Here is a 21,932-nt window from a genome sequence, read left to right as displayed (position 1 = left end):
ATTCAGCATCACCTCCTTCAGCAAGAGCAGCTCCAGATGGACAGACTGAAGCTGAGAGCCAGAGAGAGCAGTTGCAGAGCTGTTGTAGGTTTACTGTGCAGCTGCGAGTACAATCACTGTCCCTGCAGGTATTTAGAGATCAGAAGCTTCAGGAAAAGCACAGTTTGGACAGAGGTCAATAGCGGTTATTTTTTGTTTTTTGTTTTTTTAGTATAGTACATGTTTATTTGAGAATTAAATATATAAGCATTTTATCAACAAATAATTCATATAACAAATGCCAAGTGAAAGAAGAATCAAGTGATTTCATAAATAAACGTTAACTGAAATAAAAGGAAATATAAATTTTTCAGCTAGTTACCAAGGTAACATTTTTCATTTGGTTTAACTTGATATACTAAAATAACTAAAAATAAAGAAACTAAAATGAATAAATAACTATTAATAAAAACTATATTTAAAAATGACAAAACGCACAACAAAATTACTAAAACTTTCACAATATTAACAAAAAGTATGAGATTATATCAATGACACTAAAATACAGTTTGATGTGGTATTAGATAATATTTTAAAGCAATAATATGTGTCTGCAGTGTACGCATTTTGGTTGCATTGTGTCCTATACTTCAGTTGGCTTTGCACATATTTTATAATCGTTCCATTGACATTAATTCTCTCATAATTTTGTTGGATTCATTTGTGTTTAAGAAGGTCAAGATCTAAGCATCTCCTTGAAGATTGTCATGAAAATATGGCTGACTCTCTGCTCTGAGAACCTCAATAACTACTGGCCCCAGTTTAGAGCCTGCTCTGTGACCCAATTACTGTCATAAGAATAAAAATGATTAAGCAATTAATTCCCCCCCCCCACACACCAAGTCTCTCTCACACAGATACTCACGAGAGTGGCACACGGACAAAATTCACATGGCACTCAATCACAGGCCCTCTAACACGCACACACACTCTACAACAACCTCAATACACCCACACACACTCTCCTGCACTCCTCTAGCACTCACGTTTCAGATGGTCACACGTGTCTAAAAACACATGACACAATACAATACAGAGGTCAAAAATTTGGTCAAATCAATAGCAGCTGACAAACATCATCCAGATTATTCTAAAACACAGTATTACCTTCCTGTCAGTGATCTTGAGAAAGTCCTATAAGCAAAATTAAACATCAATATCATTATTTACAGCTGTTAAACTGTGACAATTTTACAATGCCTTTGAGGGTGGTCAACTTTCTTTTTTTTTTAGCACAGAGAACAATCAAAATATTTTTTTAAAGAAAACATCACAGTTATTGTGATTTATTTGTGACATGTATAATTTGTGAATAAGTAAAGCAGGCCTATTTTGCTGTAACGTCCGATATAGGAATATAGGAGAGAAGTTGTTGCTTTCGTTACCTCCAAACGCAAAAGCAATTTCAGAGCAGACAATATACATATATATATATATATATATATACAGTGGGGGATTATTTGATACCCTGCTGATTTTGTACGTTTGCCCAATTGCAAAGGAATTGTCAGTCTAAAATTTTAATGGTAGGTTTATTTTAACAGTGAGAGACAGAATAACAACAACAAAAAAATCCAGAAAAACGCATTTCAAAAAAGTTGTTGATCTATTTGCTCTCTTTTTGGTTACCATGGAAATTCTGCCTAGAGCAATTATCACCACCTAGCAATTAGGAGAGAACATTTCATCTTTAGCTCCGACGTTTTTTGCTGTCAAACACTAGAGCTGAAGAGTGACTTGTGATGTAGCCTACATAAACACACCTTAAGCGGTGTTGGATAGGAAAATCAGGCGCGCTTTTAGAGCAGGTGCACTACCACAAACATTGGCTGTGTCTCAAATTCATCAAGCAGCACTTCTGCCATACTTTGCATCATTAGTTTGATTGGATTCCTGGAGTTCATCACGTAAACTGACAGCGATTTTATGCAGTAGCTGTTGGAGCTCGTGCACCAGTACGGAGTCGGCCTACGCCCACCGAATTTATACCGCCCCCTCCTCTATCCTCCGGTGCATAGGACGGAGAACGCGAAGGAGACGCGTACGTGAAGAGCTGCCATCGGAGGGAATATTCCGTTTTCGTTTACAGGAAACCTCCGTATCGACAAGACAAGATGGATGAAATGGAAGAGGAGTTAAAATGCCCGGTGTGCGGCTCGTTTTTCCGCGAACCGATCATCCTGCCCTGCTCGCATAATATCTGCCTGGCCTGCGCGAGAAACATCCTGGTGCAGACGCCCGACGCCGAATCCCCGCAGAGCAGCCGCGCTTCAGGCTCCGGCGTCTCCGATTATGATTACTTAGACCTGGATAAGATGAGTCTGTACAGCGAGGCGGACAGCGGATACGGCTCTTACGGCGGGTTCGTGAGCGCACCGACCACCCCGTGCCAGAAGTCCCCCAACGGGGTGCGCGTTTTCCCCCCTACCGTGCCTCCTCCGCCCCAGGCGCAACACCACCTGCTGCCTCACACCGGCGTCCTGCCGCCGGTCCCGCGGAACTCCTGCCTCACCTGCCCGCAGTGCCACCGCAGCCTGACGCTGGACGACCGGGGGCTCCGGGGCTTCCCCAAGAACCGTGTACTGGAAGGGGTTGTGGACCGGTATCAGCAGAGCAAAGCGGCCGCGCTCAAGTGTCAGCTGTGCGAGAAGAGCCCCCGCGAGGCGACGGTCATGTGCGAACAGTGCGACGTGTTCTACTGCGATCCGTGCCGCATGCGGTGCCATCCGCCCCGGGGTCCGCTGGCCAAACACCGGCTCGTGCCTCCGGCGCAAGGCAGAATCAGTCGCCGCGCGAGCCCCCGGAAGACCTCCACCTGCACCGAGCACGAGCTGGAGAACCTGAGTATGTACTGCGTCCAGTGTAAGACCCCCGTGTGCTACCAGTGTCTGGAGGACGGCAAACATTCCACTCACGAGGTCAAAGCGCTGGGGGCCATGTGGAAGCTCCACAAGGTGGGGAAACTGGTTGAGATTGTTGTTTACTATTAAAAAAAAAAAAAATCGCTGATGACTAAAAAAGCATCTTAAAACCAGCCTGGTTTAAACTGGTCTAACAGATGAACAACCTGGTCTGGATGTCTCACAGTCTGGGTAAACTGGTCTTCAGTTGGTTTAGCTGGTCTGCTACACTCTTAAAAATAAAGGTTCCAAAAGGAGTAATGCCATAGAAGAATTATTTTTGGTTTCCCAAATAATCTTTTAGTGAACAGTTCTTTAAAAGAATCATTATTTTCATTATCTTATTGTGTAAAGAACATTCTAAAGAATCTTTTTCCACTGTATAGAACCTTTTGTGAGGAAAGATTCCATGGATGTTAAACCTTATTCATGGCACCATCAATGCCAATAAAGAACCTTTGTTTTTAAGAGTGTGCAGCCTGACCAGCTCAAAAGTGCCCTAAACCATTTTAAAACCAGCTCAAATCTCCTTTTTCAGTGGGCCGAGCACTCTGATTTTAGTATAAAATGTCTAGTGCAGTAAGACTTGTCACTGTGAAGGGTGAGACACCACCGGTCTAATTAAAACACAGCGCACGACACAACCAGCTATGATTCAGGCCAAATGAAAAACACTTGCGCACCAGCTCTCCAGCTTAGATTCAACAGAAAAAAAAACCCAAAGTATTTCAAATCCAGGTATTCAAGACAAACCATCTGATGGAAAATATGTTTGTGTGGATTTTGAGGCATCTATAATCATAACTGCAGTGCACATTCTGTGCTGTTTTAAAGTGATGGAGGTTAAATGCTTCTGTGATGTTGTGTTATTTTCCAAATATCTGTTGATGGGAACTCAACCGTACAGAATGCTCGTGTTAACTGTGTGTGTCTGGATTCCTCAGGGAACATGTAAAACTGCTGTGGCCGTGGCCTGTTGTTGTAGCAACATGATACAGTGAGGTGATTTACTGTGTCTGTCTGTGGAAGAGAAAGACTGTATCCATAGGAGAGGTGAAGAATGAAGAAAGAGTCCCCCCTCTCTCTCCTAGTCCTAACATGCATGCATTATGTGAGTTAATAAATTGTGAGTTAATTTAGCAGTGAACACAGCAAGACTGTTTTATTTATTCAGAAACCATTAACACGCGCAATCAACAGGAAGGGAGATGGTGGATCAATAAGTACATGGTTTAACACGGCTCACACAGGTTATACCTTAGAAAAAATGTTGGCGTGAGACCACTAGTGATGCTTCGATATTAAATATTCTGGGTGATATGATAGGATGATAATTATTTTTATGGCTGATAAGCGATAAATAGGCAATGTTAAAAAAAATAAAAAATAGATACTAAAAAGCCAGTAATTTTAAATGCTACAAGTGAATTAATACACCATGACGATAATATGAAAATGGTTTTTCATTTTGAGATTTGCTACAGATTATAAAGTGTTATTAAATTTTAGTTTTTTTTTAAAAGATTAATTTTATGAGTGATGCTGATCTTTTGAGCTTTGTCTTCATCAAAGAATCCTGAAATTATCAATGTGTGAAGTAGTTCTGCTGCTTAATATTTTTGTATTAATATTTAATATTTGACAAAAATATTGTTAACATTGATAATAATAAGAAATGTTTCTAAAGCACCAAATCAGCATATTAGAATGATTTCTGAAGGATCATGTGACACTGAAGACTGGAGTAATGATGCTGAAAATTCAGCTTTGCCATCACAAGGGTAAATTATTTTTTTAAATATATTAAAATAGAATTTTAGAATATTTTTTTTTAAATCAAATAAATGCAGCCTTCGTGAGCATATAAGAAACTTCTTTCAAAAATATTACAGGCCCCAAACTTTTGAACAGTTGTGTATATCTAATTTTGACTGATAAATTACTATAAATTTTAAGTCTGTTAATTAGAAATTCAATAAAATAATTAAAAATAGTACATTTCAGGCATTTGATTGCATTTTATTTGACAGTTTGGGTTGACCTCTGATATATGGTCCTAACATTCACCCCTCTGTCACCTTTGAATGATGTGAGGAGACATTTCCATGTGCAGACAGATATGAGAGCAGAACAAAATACCAGGCACTATAGGAAACCATTCCTATCCAATGTCCACCCCCGCATTTCAAGCACTGCATTACTCCATGTGTTGAGCTGCGTCATTTTGTGTGTTCAGTTACATTACTCTCTGTTCAGGGCTCCATGTCTGATGTTGTGGCTGCATAATATCAGTTTGAACTGGGACAGCAGCAGCATCACGGCAGACCCAAATACGGCTTCCCCCTTTTAGCACCTGGGACACACACACACACACACACACACACAGAGATCAGATCTTGGATCAGTGTCCTCTACTATGGTCCCATATGTAGCTGTGTCACTGAACACTGGTGAGCTGGCCTCATATCAGAGGAAAATGGCCTCATTCCGCACTGCAGACACTTGCTCGTCATTCACTAAACAGATTGTAGTTTTGCTGTAGCCTCAGGGCACCATATGCTTCTCTTTTTCTCCATTTCTCCATCTATCTTTCCGTGCACAGACATTTACACAGCAAGCAGGAAATGGAGCCTGTGATGTGTTGATGCTCTGAATGTCTTTTTACTTGAAGGGAGTATATTACTGCTTTTTGCAACAGTGCCAAATATTCCGATTTTAATATTTTTATTGGTAAAATAGTAGTCCACAGATATAGCCAATGCCTATATCTAGAGTCCTAGGTGTCAGATATAATGCCATATATAGAATATTTTGTATTTTTTAACATTTCACTTATTTTGCATGATTAGTTTACAGACTTTACAGATTTTACTAACAGTTCACTAAATTATAAACAGAAATTGTTTATTGTCCAGTGAAAAGGCTGTCGTTCGATTTTGGAATTGGTTTATTACTAGTGCAAAACATACATAGCTAAAGATTTATTTTAAAGTTCAAATGCAATATAATGATAAGTCTGGAATGATTTCCATCTTTTTTCTCAAAGTGTGCAGTTTTTGTGCCGCTAGTGCACCAAATGGAAATATGAAAAAATGATTGTTTGCAAACATGTTTTCTAAATATTCTTGTTGCCCCTGCTGCCCACCCCGTCTTCTACTGCATGACCAAACTAGTAGTGCGTAGTGTGTAATGCAGTGATATGTTGGGCTCTATATGTGGTATTCTAGTGTGTAACATTGTGATATGAGACTAACTCTTTTAAGGTAAGAAAACTCTTGTGATACATTTATTGGCAAGACTAAGGAAAGACAGCACAGGTGAATGCGATAAATTTCAAACAGATTTCACCACACTTGATTAATCACAGTACGTTAGGACAAATGTTTTGTAGTATATTTTCTGAAATGTTATGTTTAAAAACAAATGAGGCATTATCTAATTAAATATGCATTTATTTGCATACATTTTCCAGAATGGAAATCTGAACATTGGATGAAGCCAGGTTCAAAATTCTTATTTTTATTTTAGAAATACTATGGAAGCGCAATAGCCCAAAATCTCAAAATTGACCAGTGCAAGAAAAAACAAGGGTTCTGCCTGTGGTGTCTTTCCCTAATTATTTAACTAATGGGTTTGTAGCAACTGGGCCCTTATTACAGAACCAACTGAACTCCAGAATCCTGTCTTATCTGTTTACTAACAATGGTGATTTCAGCTCTCAGTTAGGACAAGTGCTTAAGATAGGATGTTTCTGTAACACTGCACCTGGTGGGTTCTCGTTGTAGGACTGTAGTATGTCTAGTATGTTAGTATGCATTGCTTTAGTGTGCAGTGCTGTAATGTGCTGGGCTTTAGTGTGTGAGGCTGTTATGGCTCTAGTATGTAACGTTCTAGAGCGTAGGCTGTAGTGTATATGGCTGTGATGTAGTATGTAGGCCATAGAATAAAATTTGGAGCACTGTGTTTCATTCCTTGTTCTCTGATTTTTGTTCCTCGTTTGAGAACAGACCACAAATGAAAGTGGAGGTCTCATGGCGGATGGTTGTCATAGCAATGTGAGAACATTTATAATGGGATATCTTTCCCACTCTAAAGCAACATCCTTTCATTGTGCCTGACGCACACACATACGCACGTTCACTCCTCTTCCTATTCTCTCACCCACTCTTTAAATGACAGATTTAATGACTAACCTCTCACAAATTGTGTCACTTCCTCGCTCAACTCAACTTTCTAGCATAAACACATTTCATGTACATCACTGATTCCCTGTTGTAGCAGATTCAACTGAATGTTAAACTGTGTTAAACAAAGTGTTAAGAGTACAGAAAAAAAAGTATTATAGTAAAGATAAAAAATTATTAAATGTCATTTAAAAAAATATTGGGACTCTTTATGGTCTTAAATCTAGTAAAGCGCCATTTATAAATAAAATGCTGAAAAAAAAGTCAAGATTTACATAGTACTGTTCAAAAGTTTGGGGACAGTAAGAATTTTTTATTTTTTTAATGAATTGCTTATTCAGCTAAAATGCATCAGTTGATCAAAAGTAGCAGTAAAGACTTTTACAATGTTACAAAAAAGTCAAATAAATGTCAAAAGTTTAAAAAATGTTAGGCCTATTCTTTTAAACTTTATATTCATCAATAAAATCCTGGGCGGAAAAAGTATTATGGTTTCCACAAAAATATTAAGTGGAATAACTGTTTTTAACATTGAAAATAATAATAACCAAATCGGCATATCAGAATTATTTCTGAAGAATCATGTGACACTGAATACTGGAGTAATGGCTAATGAAAATTCAAATTTGTCATCACAGGAATAAATTACATTTTAAAATGTATTAAGTTATTTTAAATAACCTCGAACTTCTGAATAGAAGTGTATTGTACTAAAACAAAACAAAAAAGCATAAAATTGAACTTTTTATTATTCTTATTAATATTATTCTTATTATTTTTTACAGAAAGTTTACTCGCAAAATTAATTTGAAAATATTTCAGACAGAAACAGAAATTTTTTATTTTCCAAATGTCAAGGCTGTTGTTAGAATTTTTGAACTGGTTTATCCAAAAAGCTTTAGCAAGGTCCACACGTAACCTAATCATGCATTACTAAAGCTTTAGTAAAATTAGGTTAGTGAAGTTCAATTGCTCTTTATATATAGTTCCTATATCTTCTCACATCTCTCTCTCCTTCTGTCTTTATGTTTCCAGGGACAGCTCTCTCAAGCACTGAATGTTCTGTCTGATCGGGCCACAGAGGCCAAAGAGTTCCTGGTGCAGCTCAGAAATATGGTACAACACATACAGGTACAACAGTGACACACACTAACACTTATGCACTCATACACACACCTGTGCAGTGCTGTATCAGCTTTTACAATCTAATTCTTTCCTCACCTTGTGTTTCAGGAGAATGGAGTTGAGTTCGAGGCATGTTTGGTCGCCCAGTGTGATGCTCTGATTGAAGCTCTCAACCGCAGGAAAGCTCAGCTTCTCAGCAGAGTAACCAAAGAACATGAACACAAACTCTCAGTAAGCACAGCCACACAAAACATCCCCAACCCAATGGAAGTTTGTCTCTAAGATAAATACAGTATGTTGTTTGTTTTATATAAATGTGACAAGAATTGTACACTGTAATAAAAAATCGGTGGAAAAATGGAAATAAAACTGGTCATATTCTCTCAGGATATTTTCTGTTAAGTTTATGGAAATTTCCTTTAATCCTAAAACACAATATGTAATTCAGAATACAGGTACAACACCTGTGAAATATCAATACAGAAAATTCCTATATATTATTGAGCCATATTTTAGAGTGAAGTGACAAACTATTGGGCAGCAGGAACACATATGCATTATCATTAGGCCTGTAACACAGCAAGATGGTTAAAAGCAGAAACCAATTATCCAGCCTGCTGTTTCTAGATGCATGTGAGTCACTGAAGGGATTAAATGTTCCTCAACATGCATGCCTAACGTTCACTTCTCAGTTATTGGGCCTCATTCCTTATTTTTAGGAGCTCATTAGTAAAAACAAAAAAAACAAAAGCAGAATGACAGCTCTTTGTACTCTTTTGGAGGTAAAGGAATGGTTGGAAAAAATGGATCTGGTGCTAATTACCTAAATCAAACAAGTCGATTTGATTTCTTAATTCGAGGTTTAGCGACTGCCACCTTAAGGCTTTTTAGTATGTGTTAATAGAAGTGATGAATGAATTAGATTAACACTGTTTTTTTTTTATTGCACCTTTTTCAAGTTGCATTTTCCAGTAGCTTTGTAGGAATAGAACTGTAGTAAAATACATTGAAAGCATATGGTCCGCAAAAAAAAATATTTTCATACCTGTAAGGTTTCTTCCGCGGAACACAAAAGAAGATATTTTGAAGAATGTTTGTAAGTAAACAGTTTTGGTTCCCACTGACTTCTATTGTATGGACAAAAATAAATAAGCCAGTAGGAATAAACATGTTTTGTTATCAAAATTCTTCAAAATATCTGAATAAATAAGCTTTCCATTGATGTATGGTTTGTTAGGATCTGACAATATTTGGCCGAGATACAACTATTTGAAAATCTGGAATCTGAGGGTGCAAAAAAATCTAAATATTGAGAAAGTTTTGATACATTTACGGTAAGAAATTTACAAAATATCTTCATGGAACCTGATCTTTACTTAATATCCTAATGATTTTTGGCATAAAAGAAAAATCGATAATTTTGACCCATACAATGTATTTTTGGCTATTGCTACAAATATACCCCAGCAATTTAAGACTGGTTTTGTGGTCCAGGGTCACAAACGATGACAGAATTTAGTTTAGTGTTTAGTTTATTAACTAATATTCATGGAAATCTCCACACATTTCTGTATCAGGGCAACAGATGACTGGGCACTGAGGATATTTTCTATTTCCCCATTAAAAATTCATCAAACCTCTTTTCTGCCAAAGTTGGATTCAGAATATTTTCATGCTTAAGGCAGCAGGGCTAATCAGCAGCCATTGTTGGTGTGTCAGAACAGCCTGTTTCTAGCCCAAGCTTCTATACTGTATGAAAAGATTTTCTATCATGGGTTAAACGCAGCTTAATGGTTAAAAATCTGGGCTATTAACACAGCAATATTAGGTTTAACCTCGAGTCATTGTGTCCTTGAATAAGACTCTGAATCCCAGGCTGCTCCAGTGAGACTGCATCTATAGTTAGTGTGCTGCAATTCTCTTAGTTGAAATGCAGCTGTGAAATGGCAAGTAACCAAATGTAAAATCAGTGTGCTTTCAAATCGTCTCAAGAATTCTTGTCAGTTCTAACTCTAGTCACTTATAATGCGCTAACATGATCCTGATTTGGTCTTCCAGTGGGTAGTTGTTAAATAACATGTCCGGATTAAAATGTATGCAAAGTAAATGTTGAGTTGTATATTTGAGGTGCTTTTATTGCTTACCATTTCTTTTAAGATTTCTAATCTAATCTTTAATCCGCCCCCCCTTCCAATTATCCAGTTGACAAATCCATTTTAATAGCTCAAATTTTTTTTAATCACAAACAAGCTGGAGTGATGACATTAACTCAACTCATGTGCAGTAGATTTCTCTTTCTGTCTGAAAAAGCGAGTAAAATTGTATCATTTTGATATAAATTTTAAGATAAATTAAAAAAACTAGTTCACCCAAAAATAAAAAAATCCTGAAAATGTGCCCACCCTTATGCCATACAAGATATAGATGAGTTTGTTTCGTCATTGGATCAGATTTGGCTAAATTTAGCATCATATCAGTTGCTCACCAATGGATCCTCTGCAGTGAATGGGTGCCGTCAAAATGAGAGTCCAAACAGCTGATAAAAACATCACAATAATCCACAAATAATCAACACAACTCCAGTCTATACGTTAACACTGTGTGTTTGTAACAAACAAATCCATCATTAAGGCATTTTAACTTTAAACAGTTGGTTCTGGCCAAAATATATAATAATCCGTAATCCATAATGATGCTTCCTCCAGTGAAGCGGTTTTATTCAGTTATAGTTTTTAGTTTGATTTAATTGCGCTCTACTTTTCGCAGTAAGTCAGTTAGTGGTACTGTTACTTTTGGCATATATAAATGTTTCTTACATTGAAAGATGACACATATATTTGTTTGTGAGTTATGAAGGGAAATATACTGTTAAAGTTGTCCTGGTCTCCCCTGCTGTTAGTAGTATGTGAGATTTTTTTTATATTGGCCTATTCTCCCTTCTTGTCTCCATGGTGCCACAGGCCTGTTCCCATGGTTACAAAGATGTTGGGGTTCTAGTTTTGACCAGTGGCTCTGCGAGATGAGACTGCATTTCTTCAGTTCTGTCTAGTTCTCTCTCATACTGTTTGGATTTGAATGGCTCTCGTGTGAAGTGTTTTATGTTTGAATCATTCAATGTGGTTAGATGCTCTCTGAGACCGTCTACAGCTTTGGAGGACGCGCACGTGTGTGTTTGTGTGTGTGTGTGCGTGTGCATTAGTGTGTACTTGTTGTGCGTCACGTAAAAGAGATGTAGCCGCTAGGTTTAAGTAGAAGTTGGAGAGGCGCACACTGACACATACATTCATCCATTGAAATATGCAGTCATGAAGTGCAATTGGATTTTAAAATGTTTTTTGTAAAAGGTCAGTGATGTGTTTGCTGCTCAGAGAGGATGCAGACTATTGGTACTGCTGTTGCCTAGCAACAGCACAGTTATCGCGAATTCATTCTCTTTCTTTCTGCCTCTTTATCTCCTTTTTGTCTCAGGTGGTTCGTGATCAGATATCCCACTGCACGGTGAAGTTGAGGCAGACCACAGGACTAATGGAATACTGTCTGGAAGTTATCAAAGAAAACGACCCCAGCGGCTTCCTGCAGGTCCTTGACCCTTTTAATATCGCACTAATGATCCTCATCTGCTGACATGGGCCAGAAAGTTAGGATGTTTATACACTAGAGAAAGACCAAACTTTTAATGGATGTGAATGCATGAGATCCATTTTAAGGGTGTACCAAGATCCAAATCAGTTTGATGTAAAGCAAATTGGATTTCCAAAGACTGGACCGCTTCTCTGAAATTCTCATCGATCAGTGGAGTCCTTCATCAGAGTGTTTTTCTCAGCATTTGCTCTGCTCTAAAATATTACATTGGTTAGATATTAGGGATGAAACATATTGTATGTATTGGTACCATTTTTTTTTTCTGTATTGGTCAGTTTGTGCATGCTCATTTCTTCAGTTTTTGTTTTATTTGTATTACCTTTTATTTGGATAGCACTTATTTAAGTTCATTTTTAAAAACACAAATAAATTAAAAATCTCAAAATATTCTAATTTTGTAATGCCAAACTTAACTTGTTGCATTTTAAAAGCATTTTTATTTATACAAAATAGTGTTCTATTTGACAAATAAACAATTTGAAAAATAATGAAATAATAATATGATAAATAATTATACAAATTAAATGATGAAATTATTATTAAAATAATAGTCATCAGCCATTATTTCATACTCTAGTTTTAAAAATTAAATGATAAAATTATTAAAATAATAATCATTTTTAATTTTTTATTTATACAAAATAGTGTTTTTATTTGCAAAATAAACAGTTTGAAAAATAATGAGATAATAGTAATTATAAAAATTAAATGATAAAATTATTATTAAAATTATAGTCATCAGCCATTATTTTATACTCTATAGTTATAGAAATTAAATGATAAAATTATTATTAAAATAATAGTCATCAGCCATTATTTTATACTCTATAGTTATAGAAATTAAATGATAAAATTATTATTAAAATAATAGTCATCAGCCATTATTTCATACTCTATAGTTTGGTGATGTCTACATTCACTTGCATATTTTTAAAGTATTTTGATTGTAATTTTATAGTGTCTCTTTTTAATTTATTTATAAAAATGGTAGTTTTATTTTTTTTTACATATTATTATAATACATTATATATATATATATATATATATATATATATATATAATATTTTATAGTCTCTTTTTCATGTATCAACCATAACATGAAAATAATTGCCAGCCAGAACTTTAATATCTATACTAGATGTTATTATATTGCTCTTTGTGGGTGTTGTGCAAAACTGGTTGCAAGCCAATGTGACATCATTGGTCTGTTGAGGACCATAGTGAAGACTTTTGTACAATTCACTAAGATTAAAAAAGACTGGTACCTTATATACAAATGGAAAACTGCTTAGAAATGACTTATAAATGAGTGGAAAGGGCATGGAAATGTATTCATTAAAAAGTGTGTGATCTTTCCCTCAAATACAAGGACTCCTGCTTAATGACACTTTGCCTTCCAAAACTTTTCCGATCACAAAATGTTTCTTGCTCCAAGGATTCTTATTAAATTAACAGAAGGTCATACATTTACATAATGGCAACACTTCATTAATTTGACTTAATTCGGTGTAATATATTCTGAATTACAATCTGTCTGTGTGTGTGTGTGTGTAGATCTCAGATGCTCTGATCAGACGGGTCCATATGACAGAGAATCAGTGGGGGAAGGGCTCTCTGACCCCTCGCATGAGCAGTGACTTTGACCTGACGCTGGACAGCGGACCCCTGCTACAGACCATACACCAGTTAGACTTCGTCCAGATGAAGGGTGAGTCTGTGTGTGTGATTGGGCGTTTCATTTTTTTGCATGGCTTTCCTTAATGACACAGTAAGACAGAACACTGGACCCAAAATAACCCTGTCCATCTTTGTTTGTGGCTTTGTGTGTGTGTTTAGTTCCAGCTGCTCCTATTCTTCAGTTAGAGGAGTGCTGCACTCAAACCAACAGTGCGACTCTGTCGTGGAAACAGCCGCCTCTCTCCACCATTGCTGTGGACGGCTACATTTTAGAACTGGATGATGGGAATGGAGGCCAGTTCAGAGTGAGTGTCACATACAGTACACACACTGAACCCTTTTGTGCTATTGCATTCTCAAGATTATATATGCATTACTGATAAAAAAAAAATTTAATGTTTGAAAAGCATGAAAAGTCTCTTATGCTCACCAAGACTGCATTTATTTGATCGAAAATACAGTAAAATTAGGAAATATTATTACAATTTAAAATAACTGTTTCCTGTTTGAATATATTTTAAAATAAAATGTACATACACCAGTACAAATATTTTAACTTCATGGCAGCACCAAGCAAAATTGCAATAATAATGACTATTTCGAGCAAATGGAATCCTACAGAGACCATACGTTATTATTTTTGTGGTCTAGTATTATTTTTCTTTCTCAAAGCAACACTGCATGATGATTCTGCTCAGCTGACTCAATGATCTGTCCAAGAGAAAGAGGTTTTGCTCTAAAGGAAGTTCATGCGTAAATGCATGGACGTACACACTCATCCGATGTCAGTGTGCATTATATTATTAAAGTGATATTGTTGAGCATGGATTTGTTATTTGGCTGTGAGCAGTCAGAATGAGTGACGTTCAATGAGTGAGTTACGAGGGACATGCATGTATTTCCATTAGATCAAGTCAAGTCCACAAACACGGTGTCTCATCTCACATTTGCCGCAAAATGCCTGAGTCTAAAGATGATTCATGCCTTTCACTGGAGAAGTTTATTTATATATTAGAGGACCACTGCACCCACAAACACACACTTATATGATCACACGTGCATGCACGCACACACACAACCACTGTCACTCATTGTTTACACATCATGAATGGCCCCTTGTGATTTAGTTTCATGTGATTTTACATACACCAGCATACAAAAGTTTTTAAAAGAGGTTTCTTATGCTCATCAAGGCTGTATTTATTTGATTAAAAGTGCGGAAAAAACAACAAACTAAAAGAACTGTTTTTCTATTTATATATGTTTTAAAATGTAATTTATTCCTGTGATGCCAAAGCTGAATTTCTCCAGTCTTCAGTGTCTCATGATCCTTCAGAAATCATTCTAATATACTGATTTGCTGCTCTAGAAATATTTCTTATCGTTATCAATGTTGAAAAGAGTTATGCTGCTTAATATTTTTTGTGTGATGCATTTTTTTCAGGTTTCTTTCATGAATAGGAAGTTCAAAAGAACAGCATGTACTGTAGTTGAAACAGAGCTTTTGTAACAACATACAGTAAAAGTCTATACTATCACTTTTGATCAATTTAATGCATCCTTGCTAAATAAACATTAGTCCATGTAGACATTACCATTGAAATACACTCTCTCTCAAACACACACATTGTAACCTACACATTGACACACACACTCAACTATCCTCTAAACAGGCCAAGCTCTTATTTTAGAAAGCCAGGTTCATGTGTTCTCATATTTGCTCCATTTTTGGGTCGATTTTTAGCAACAGTATCACATTGTGTTTTTCCCAAGATATTCATCAGCATATAGAAAATTTGCATACTATGCAAAGTGTGTCTACTACATACTGCAGAAATAGAGTACACTAGCATACTACATACTAATATTTCTGTATACAAATTGTCCAAGTGCCTTGGAATACCAAGGCTGAATTTGATTGTGTATACTAGTCTTACCACAGTACATTATTCTGTTTGTCATAATGCCATTTACAGAGAGCACTGTGTGCTGGATACTATAGTATATCCTGCAAAGCAGTGTGCTCAATCTGGCCATCCATTTCAAGTGTGACCAATAAACCCAAAGTAAAAAGGGTTTTTTAACATCTTTTTTCATTCAATATTTGATTAGACTGCCAAATGTTTACACATTTTAACACAAAATTGTGTGAAACATGTATAATGTTTCATGTATTCCATTTAAAAATAGTATGCAGTATATAATGTGCAATGTACAGTAAGCAGTACCCTAAATGTTCATTACGAACATAGATTTTTAACCATGTGTGTTTACTAACTGAAGTGTGTATTTTGCAGGAGGTGTACGTTGGTATAGAGATGATCTGCACTGTGGATGGTCTGCACTTCAACAGCACTTATAAATCTCGTGTTAAAGCGTTTAACTCCAGTGGAGTCGGCCAGTACAGCAAAACGCTTGTCATGCAGACATCAGAGAGTAAGAGATGTTATCTCACTGTTGCGCACACACACACACACACACACACACACACACATACACAGATGTCTGGTTTGCTATCCTTGTGGGGACTCTCCATAGGCGTAATGCTTTTTCTACTGTACAGACTGTATTTTCTATCGCCCTACACCAACCCTACACCTAAACCCCTTACAGGAAACTTTCTGCATTTTTAGATTTTCAAAGAATTTCATTCTGTGTGATTTATTAGCTTGTTTACCCATGGGGACCTCAATTTAGGTCCCCACCGTGACACTAGTCCCCATGAATCTGTGTGTATTCAGGTTTAAGTCCCCACCTGAATAGAAAAACAGGTACACACACACCACACACACACACACACTTACTATTGAATGCTGTCACTCTTAATGCACAGGGAAGCTTGAGCATGTCAGTGCAAAATGATACAGCAGATTTTTATTAGTAATGTCAATATAGTGTGCAGTTTCCACAAATAGGATATACTTTGGTGTCTTTTTTAAGGAATTTATTATACAAAACCATGATCCGCACTCACATGAAACAGTCTTTTCTTTTCCTTTTATTCTACATTTATCACCAATAGGACAAGGACACAAACGTTTCGGCTAAGGCCGATAGATGTTGTATATTTATTTTTTAATGTTTATGTTAAAAGGTGAGTATCAAAAATGATACATCAGGCTTTTGAGGAAATTGTATTAGTATTTCTCTCAATCATTGTTGTATTGCAAGCTATCATCTTACCTTTTTCCATATAAATATCAGCAACTGCACCTAATTTTTAAATGTTCAGTATAAAATTTAATAAAATTAAAATTTTTCCTCTTGAATTTAAGCTCCATATTCTCCTGTATCATACTATATGAGCCACGAAAGCTTGATGTATCAAATATGATATTAACAAAAAACTTTTTTTACATTTATATTATAATATTATATTTTTATTATATTCTTACATTTCAAAAATTTGATTTTTCTGACTATTTTCTCATATGTCAGACTTTACAGCTTAATGTAAATTATACACATTGTTGCATTGTTACAAAATCATCATTTAAAGTAAATAGAAAATCAGTCAGGTCTTATAATATGTTTTTTGAACTTCTGAAATTTGAGCATTTACCATTGATCATTTAATGTAAAAGAAAAAACAAAAAAAGATTTTCAGGCTCTTTTGTACCCTATTCATGGAAAGTGCCAGTGACGTCACACTGAAAGTCTGCTGTGGAGGTCTTTATGAACACCATTGTATGTCTAATTGTATGTTACTAATATAAATGAATATCATTGTGCTGTTAACTGTACTAACTCTCTATAGAAGTTTATCACTTGTAAGCGCTGAATAAGTCCAGCTTCCCTGATCTGCTGCTTTCCTTCCTCTCTTTCAGTACCCAATTCTGTTACTTTCTTTTTTTTCTCTCCTTCCACCCCTCTGCATTTTCTGTCCTCTGCATTTCTCTGCCTTTTCCACTTTTCTTTATCTCTCCAACCTTCTCTCGCTCTTTCCCCTCTTTCTCTTGATTTCAGTGAGTCTGCCTTCATATGGTAGTAAAACTCTGGCAGCAGGTATGAATGCCTGAACATCATCATTATGTTAACCTCATATACCCTTTCTTGTCTGCTTGTATATGTTTGTTTGTGTGTGAGAGAGAGTGTGAGATTGAGTGTGTGTTTGCAATTTTGTTTTGCAGTGTCTCTGTGTTCTTAAACTCATCTGGACTTTTATTCTTATTGTAAATCAAAGCTCAGCTAGCCTTCGTGACCATATGTGTGTATGTGTGTGTTGTTTCTGCAGTTGCCTGGTTCACCTTTGACCCTGCGTCGGCCCACCCTGACATCATCTTGTCCAACGACAACCTCACGGTGACGTGTAACAGTTACGACGACCGTGTCGTAATGGGCAACACAGGGTTCTCTCGTGGTGTGCACTACTGGGAGATGACCATCGATCGCTATGACAACCACCCTGACCCTGCGTTTGGAGTCGCCCGGGCTGACGTCATGAAGGACGTGATGCTGGGGAAGGATGATAAAGCCTGGGCCATGTATGTGGACAACAACCGCTCCTGGTTCATGCATAACAACTCACACACCAACCGGTATGAATACATTTGTCTGTGTGTGCGTGTTTGTTTTGCAACTTCTCGATTAAATGATTATCATGAGAATCTTAAACAATTAAATTTCTATACATCATGTTATTACTTTTTCAAAAGCAGGGCCAATTAAAGACCATATTGCTCACAGTTTTTAGCAAAAAAAACTATTGAATAACTGAAAAACAATTGGTGTAGAAACAATTGCTAATAAATTTCACAGTTACAAAGAAACAGCAAGTAACACACTGAATTAAATGTGAAATTTTGAAGTAGAAAAACCGTAGTAGTATTTTATAATAAATCATACTCCAATAATCTTTTTTTATTTACAACTTCAAAAGATATCAATAAGTTTTTAAAAAATTGCATTATTATATTACATTATATTACATATTACAAAATATTCACTACAGAGCCTATAGCTCTGTATATTATAATATATTATAAAATTATTGAAATAAATTCTAAGGAAAAAAAAGCCTGATAAAGCGCCTTGTCACAAATGTTCACAGTTGCTCTTGGTTACAAAGTGGATGCTATACATATCTTAGATGAAGCTATGAATGAAGCTAATTTTAATAATTAAATATATATATACTCTATATGTCATTGTAATAGTCCTTAGTCACATAATGACTCATAAACTACGTTTAAAATATATTTGTGAAATTTCAACCAAATTTATTGCCAATTTTGTGACAAGATGCCAACATAGAAGAATCCAGCAAACATGATTTTCTGTTAAAACAGAAAATACACCCACTGACATTTCAAAAGTAAAACATTTCTCTGGAGATTGCAAATACAACACTATTGTTACAGTTTCATGAATCACACCATCAGCTGGCAATATAGAAATAACGCCTTCACCCACGCATTTACAGTGAACTGTATGCTTATTGTTTTCATTCTTTTTGTCTTTCATACTCTCCCACCTTCAGTGTCTTTACCTGTGCATAGATGGTGTGGTAGAATCTGCTATCGGATCTGAACATTATTTCTAAGGCACCATAGGTGTGGATTAACACGCAAAAAATGTCCCTAATGTATGAGGGATATCACTGAAATAGGTGTCCTGAGAAATCACACCTGTCTCAGTGACGGCCCTTAGGCTCTGTGAACAGCAAAAATATCAGAAATGCTCTCTGCTTGTTAATTAATGTGCATGTTCATGTTTGCTGACATATGGTTGGCTATCATTTTTTTGGGGGCAGTGTTTTAGACAGAATATATATGATGGAAAGATGGGTCTGGTTCATTTGTGGCGGAAATTCAGTAGCCCCTCACTGCAGAACACAAGATCCAGGGGGTGGAGATGGGTGGGCTTCAGGGAGTGGAAACAGGTAGGTTTAGGTATATATAAGGTGGGAGGAGTTGGATCTGGATCCAACCTCGCCCCCTGGATCTTGTGTTCTGCAGTGAGGACCATCTCCAGAAATTAGCAAAACTACAGCGAGTACAAGTGGATGAAAATATGATGCATTACTGCCACCTGCTGCTGGTTTTTATTATTCATATTTAATATATTTAAAGCAAATGCTCACACAACACACAAATGTTAAATAAAAAATTATAGTTTTGTATTTTACATGTGTTTATTGAGTCAAACATGATCGTCTATTATAGGTCTTGCACTCTATTTGGTCAGTGCATCATCTTTCATTTATTCTCTCTTTCTTTTCTCCCTCTCTCAGTACGGATGGAGGAATAAGTAAAGGAGCGACTGTGGGTGTGCTGCTGGATTTCTGTCGTGGGATTCTGTTGTTTTTGATAAATGATGAGCAACAGGGACCCGTTGCCTTCAACACACTGGAGGGCATGTACTACCCGGCCATCAGCCTCAACCGCAATGTTCAGGTAACATTCATTTCATTAATTCACTGCAAGCATTTTAGTACACCACCTCAGCATACTTTTAAAGAGAGTAATGGAAAAAATATACTTGAAAGAATATATTTAAGTGAAAACTAATGTAATGAGATCTGTGGACTTCCTTCTTTCTGTTTTCAAAAGGTTATATATAAAGTATATATACTAATGTACTAACTTAAACCAAAAGCATGGTGCAATAATTTTTGTGTGTGTTTCTTTTCATAGGTGACTCTTCATTCTGGGCTGCCTATTCCTGATTTTTATACACCTGGAGAATCTGAAGCTGCAGGCTCGGTCTGCTGAAGAGTCATTACACACTTATATACATACGTACACACACGCACAGACAAGTGCACATGGATTCAGCTGTGAGTACTTGGCGGGGGAATTGCTGCTGACAGTCATTAATACATTTTAACAAGGTCTGAGATTTCTGAAATGTGAACGGACCTGATATATGTGAGGGTTAGGGTTAACTCAACCCTAACCTTAACTCTGACCCTAATGTATGTGAGGTAAATTGATATTGAAATTCTTGAATCATTTTCTTCTCTCTTTCTTACACTTTTTCTAGATATGATTATTATTATTGATGTTGTCATTGTTGTTTTTATGGAAAAGGTGCTCATGGATGTGAACTCCCAGATTACTGGATATTAACAGATGTCTGTCTGTTGCTTCATGATAAAATCCTCTGTGTGAAGTTAAGCTTAGGCATAAGTTACTGATGTGTTAGACCTTAGAGGATGCATTTTACATTACATAGAAATGTTCTGTTGCATATAAAGGTGATTTTAACTGCAGATGGGGACAGAAACTAGAGTACAATATCTAATATTACAACCTCCTCATGCATATTACGCCTTAGTTAATGTTATATATCCTAAACCCTACCTTGAAACTCAAACCCTGACCCAAACCCGATATTTCCATCCTTCCGCATTCACAGTGGATGAGCGAACATACAATTTGGACGTATTGGACAATGCCAGAATGAGCTGAATGTGTGTCAGTGAGGAGGTAATGGCTTTCTGTTTGTTTAACAGAATAGAAAACACTAATTGGGACAAATACATGCACACGTACACACACACAGGCATTTTCACAGCCTTGCGTAACGTATTATGGAGAGATGAGAATGAATAAAGTTTTTGTTTCTCTCTCTCTGTTTTATTTCTCCTTTGCTGCCTCAAATCCGCACAAGCTAAACGCAAATGCTAAAGAAATAACTGGTGCTGCTTATGTTCAATGTGAGAAAATATTGCAATATTAAAGAGTAGAGCTGCAAATCCAAAAGAGAGAACTTTAAACAAGACAGCATACATTGTAGCTGCTTGAAGCATTGGCTATTAGTTTACCATAAAGGATGTACTTTTGCATTAAGAAAAATATTTAAAATCCCACTGGTGGGGTTAAAATATGGGGCAGGTGCTGTACTTTACCTGTTTGTTGAGCAGATGCTCAACAAACAATTGAATGTTTGGGTGCAGTGAGGGAAAATTTCACCCATTGTAAATTGTATTTTTTCATAAATTAATCCCAATATAAGAACTGTATTATTATTACTATTGTGTCTGAATTGTTGTTATCTGTAAAGTTCTATGCTCAATAAACTGGATTAGGTGCAATATAAAACTGTCTTCTGTCATTTCCCTTCCAAAATAGTTTGTGCAAATTTGCAATGGCAATTTTTTTTATTTGCTACCGTTTACATTTTAAATCTTTGTAGTAATGTGGTTTATATAATTTAAATAACAATTTAACTATTAAATTTTTCAGAAATCTTAGATCTGAGAGACATTTTTGCCCTACAAAAATATCAAAATTAATTTTAATTAAAAAACCGAAAACGTTCATCATAGAAGATGTGTATTCAAGTGTTAGCTGCATTATTATGTATTTTTAATGTCAAGTCATTGATTCATATACTGTACGTTTACCATGGTTAAAAAGTT

General features: G+C 36.2%; 1 protein-coding gene across 3 annotated transcripts; it reads left to right on the top strand.

Annotated features, from left to right (window-relative positions):
• Positions 1 to 1,513: 1,513 nt before the first annotated feature.
• On the top strand, positions 1,514 to 21,597 carry trim9 (tripartite motif containing 9). 3 transcript variants are annotated; one of them, XM_058796923.1, is made up of 12 exons: positions 1,514 to 2,993; positions 6,947 to 6,994; positions 8,159 to 8,254; positions 8,357 to 8,479; positions 11,717 to 11,827; positions 13,445 to 13,598; positions 13,727 to 13,872; positions 15,865 to 16,003; positions 17,534 to 17,572; positions 17,802 to 18,105; positions 19,800 to 19,962; positions 20,203 to 21,597. In XM_058796923.1, exons 1-12 carry the CDS (start codon positions 2,154 to 2,156, stop codon positions 20,278 to 20,280), a joined length of 2,241 nt encoding a protein of 746 aa, XP_058652906.1. In that variant the 5' UTR covers positions 1,514 to 2,153; the 3' UTR covers positions 20,281 to 21,597. The 3 variants fall into 3 exon arrangements, with proteins under 3 accessions (XP_058652906.1, XP_058652907.1, XP_058652908.1); XM_058796924.1 differs by lacking the exon at positions 6,947 to 6,994 and having other exon boundaries at positions 1,515 to 2,993; XM_058796925.1 differs by lacking the exons at positions 6,947 to 6,994; positions 17,534 to 17,572 and having other exon boundaries at positions 1,516 to 2,993.
• Positions 21,598 to 21,932: the final 335 nt, after the last annotated feature.

Source organism: Onychostoma macrolepis, chromosome 13 (genome assembly GCF_012432095.1).
Source record: "Onychostoma macrolepis isolate SWU-2019 chromosome 13, ASM1243209v1, whole genome shotgun sequence".
In the NCBI taxonomy this organism is placed as follows: Eukaryota; Metazoa; Chordata; class Actinopteri; order Cypriniformes; family Cyprinidae; genus Onychostoma; species Onychostoma macrolepis.
Note: the sequence above shows the minus strand (reverse complement) of the source record. Positions and strands in the feature narration are given on the sequence as shown.

Coding starts and splice junctions, on each gene's coding strand:
- trim9 (XM_058796923.1), top strand. CDS start 2,154: ATGGATGAAATGGAAGAGGAGTTAAAATGCCCGGTGTGCGGCTCGTTT. Junction 6,995..8,158: donor CGGATGGTTGTCATAGCAAT/GTGAGAACATTT, acceptor TTATGTTTCCAG/GGACAGCTCTCTCAAGCACT. Junction 13,599..13,726: donor AGACTTCGTCCAGATGAAGG/GTGAGTCTGTGT, acceptor GTGTGTGTTTAG/TTCCAGCTGCTCCTATTCTT.